The sequence below is a fragment of the Echinococcus granulosus genome (assembly GCF_000524195.1).
Source record: "Echinococcus granulosus chromosome Unknown EG_S00122, whole genome shotgun sequence".
NCBI lineage: Eukaryota > Metazoa > Platyhelminthes > Cestoda > Cyclophyllidea > Taeniidae > Echinococcus > Echinococcus granulosus.
In genome coordinates this window covers 235,903-238,958 of record NW_020170502.1, presented here as the reverse complement: position 1 = coordinate 238,958, position 3,056 = coordinate 235,903, and the positions used below count along the sequence as shown (strand labels likewise).

Here is a 3,056-nt window from a genome sequence, read left to right as displayed (position 1 = left end):
CTAAAGAAGATTCCCTACAATAAGTTACTTTTACGGGAACCATGAGTAGTCAGAATTGGATTTCTCTTCGGGGAGCTAAAGCAAGTTGGCAGATGAAAAATATTGAATAAGCTAACCCCATTTCAGTGTTCTCCATTTAGCAAGACTAAATCCACATTTACTACTCATAATGAACAAATGAAATAACTGAAAATACTTTGTTGCATTAGGTATGTTGCACAATGTATAGAATTGATGGCCTTTAGGTGTGACTTTGCCAAATATAAAAGATCACAACACGTCAAACTAAATGAGCAGAATTTCAAACGATGTGTAATTACTGCCACTGAGACCATCTCTCACTGACACCTCATTTCCATGGCTTATCTTCATAAACCATATTGATGTTGCTTTCCAAGGTCACCGTGCGTTCGTATGATGAATATTTCGACTGGCGTAGCGTCCCATGCGGTGATGGATTTCGCTGGTATTGATTCGTTGGTGTCGGTGCCCAAAAAGGGGGACCAAGTTTTCAAAGACGAGTGTGTCTTTTCTTTCGCGGCCCCAGATGATGAAAATGGATTGTTCATATGCCTGCGCACTTTCGTAGGAGTTGGTTCAGATTTTATCAACGAATATGTCAGGAGAACCGGAAATTCAGTATTTCTGCAGTACAAAGTTGTTAAAATATTTAAGAACAAAGGTGGGTTGGGATTTCATCCGGTTCTCACAATTTTCTCCATGTGTATTTGTGGATGCGTTTGCTGCAATTTCATTCATTTTGATGGCTAGATTTTTTTTTGTGACCGAATTATGGTGCTTGGTAATATATGCAGATTCTCAAGATGATGAACCTGCGAAGCCCAAGAAACTTGCGATTGGTATACCAGGTGGCTTTGAACTACCTGAGGATAAATACACCGTCATCGAGAGGTGGTTTCTGCGTCGTTTCCCCGGTGGACACACACTAGATATTCCTTGTCCCTTGGAGAATTCCGCGGCTACCGACATGTCACACCTGGAGGGCCTGAGGCTCTCCGCCAAAGTTATGTCCTGTATCAACAACGTTCAGCGTTGCGATTCGGCCATTCTTGCGGCGGAACGCGCGGGTGCAGCCGCTGCTTGGGAGGCTGAAAATGCTTGTTCAGTTTCTAAATTTGCTCTTGATTTGGTTCAGCTGGACAACGGGGTCACCGTTCCACCTAGGTGAGTGTGTTTTGTTTTCCTGATTTTGGTCCTCCTTTTGAGTAAGGCTGTTATTGCTAAGTACGGGTTTACACGCTTCGCGTCATCACTATTTGATTGCGTTTGTCAGTTCTTGGTATTTGAGGTTGAACTAAGTCGCGGATTGCAAAAGGGTTGATTGTATTTAGAATAATGAAATAGACAGAAAGAAATATGTTCTAGTTTTTGGGTAGGAATTGAACCTCCCCAAGCAATTAACCACGATTGGTGTCATTGTTTAAGCAACACAGTGACTGTTTGCACTAAAGAAGATTCCCTACAATAAGTTACTTTTACGGGAACCATGAGTAGTCAGAATTGGATTTCTCTTCGGGGAGCTAAAGCAAGTTGGCAGATGAAAAATATTGAATAAGCTAACCCCATTTCAGTGTTCTCCATTTAGCAAGACTAAATCCACATTTACTACTCATAATGAACAAATGAAATAACTGAAAATACTTTGTTGCATTAGGTATGTTGCACAATGTATAGAATTGATGGCCTTTAGGTGTGACTTTGCCAAATATAAAAGATCACAACACGTCAAACTAAATGAGCAGAATTTCAAACGATGTGTAATTACTGCCACTGAGACCATCTCTCACTGACACCTCATTTCCATGGCTTATCTTCATAAACCATATTGATGTTGCTTTCCAAGGTCACCGTGCGTTCGTATGATGAATATTTCGACTGGCGTAGCGTCCCATGCGGTGATGGATTTCGCTGGTATTGATTCGTTGGTGTCGGTGCCCAAAAAGGGGGACCAAGTTTTCAAAGACGAGTGTGTCTTTTCTTTCGCGGCCCCAGATGATGAAAATGGATTGTTCATATGCCTGCGCACTTTCGTAGGAGTTGGTTCAGATTTTATCAACGAATATGTCAGGAGAACCGGAAATTCAGTATTTCTGCAGTACAAAGTTGTTAAAATATTTAAGAACAAAGGTGGGTTGGGATTTCATCCGGTTCTCACAATTTTCTCCATGTGTATTTGTGGATGCGTTTGCTGCAATTTCATTCATTTTGATGGCTAGATTTTTTTTTGTGACCGAATTATGGTGCTTGGTAATATATGCAGATTCTCAAGATGATGAACCTGCGAAGCCCAAGAAACTTGCGATTGGTATACCAGGTGGCTTTGAACTACCTGAGGATAAATACACCGTCATCGAGAGGTGGTTTCTGCGTCGTTTCCCCGGTGGACACACACTAGATATTCCTTGTCCCTTGGAGAATTCCGCGGCTACCGACATGTCACACCTGGAGGGCCTGAGGCTCTCCGCCAAAGTTATGTCCTGTATCAACAACGTTCAGCGTTGCGATTCGGCCATTCTTGCGGCGGAACGCGCGGGTGCAGCCGCTGCTTGGGAGGCTGAAAATGCTTGTTCAGTTTCTAAATTTGCTCTTGATTTGGTTCAGCTGGACAACGGGGTCACCGTTCCACCTAGGTGAGTGTGTTTTGTTTTCCTGATTTTGGTCCTCCTTTTGAGTAAGGCTGTTATTGCTAAGTACGGGTTTACACGCTTCGCGTCATCACTATTTGATTGCGTTTGTCAGTTCTTGGTATTTGAGGTTGAACTAAGTCGCGGATTGCAAAAGGGTTGATTGTATTTAGAATAATGAAATAGACAGAAAGAAATATGTTCTAGTTTTTGGGTAGGAATTGAACCTCCCCAAGCAATTAACCACGATTGGTGTCATTGTTTAAGCAACACAGTGACTGAGGTGTCGCGATGAATTGTCCCGTCAGATAGACCTCAGTTTTGAACGTATTAAACAGCGTTTCTGAATCTGCTATTTTAAGTGTCACCTCCCGTTTCTTTTGGTAGGAAATCACTAGAATTCGGGCTCTA

At 42.3% G+C, this 3,056-nt stretch overlaps 1 protein-coding gene across 1 annotated transcript; it reads left to right on the top strand. All coding sequences in view use genetic code 11, as the record gives it.

Annotated features, from left to right (window-relative positions):
• Nucleotides 1-616: 616 nt before the first annotated feature.
• Nucleotides 617-1,811, top strand: EGR_08890 (hypothetical protein; the record flags this gene model as incomplete). Its single annotated transcript, XM_024498139.1, has 2 exons — nucleotides 617-912; nucleotides 1,676-1,811. The coding sequence occupies 2 exons, from the start codon at nucleotides 617-619 to the stop codon at nucleotides 1,809-1,811; spliced, it is 432 nt and encodes a 143-aa protein (XP_024347471.1).
• Nucleotides 1,812-3,056: the final 1,245 nt, after the last annotated feature.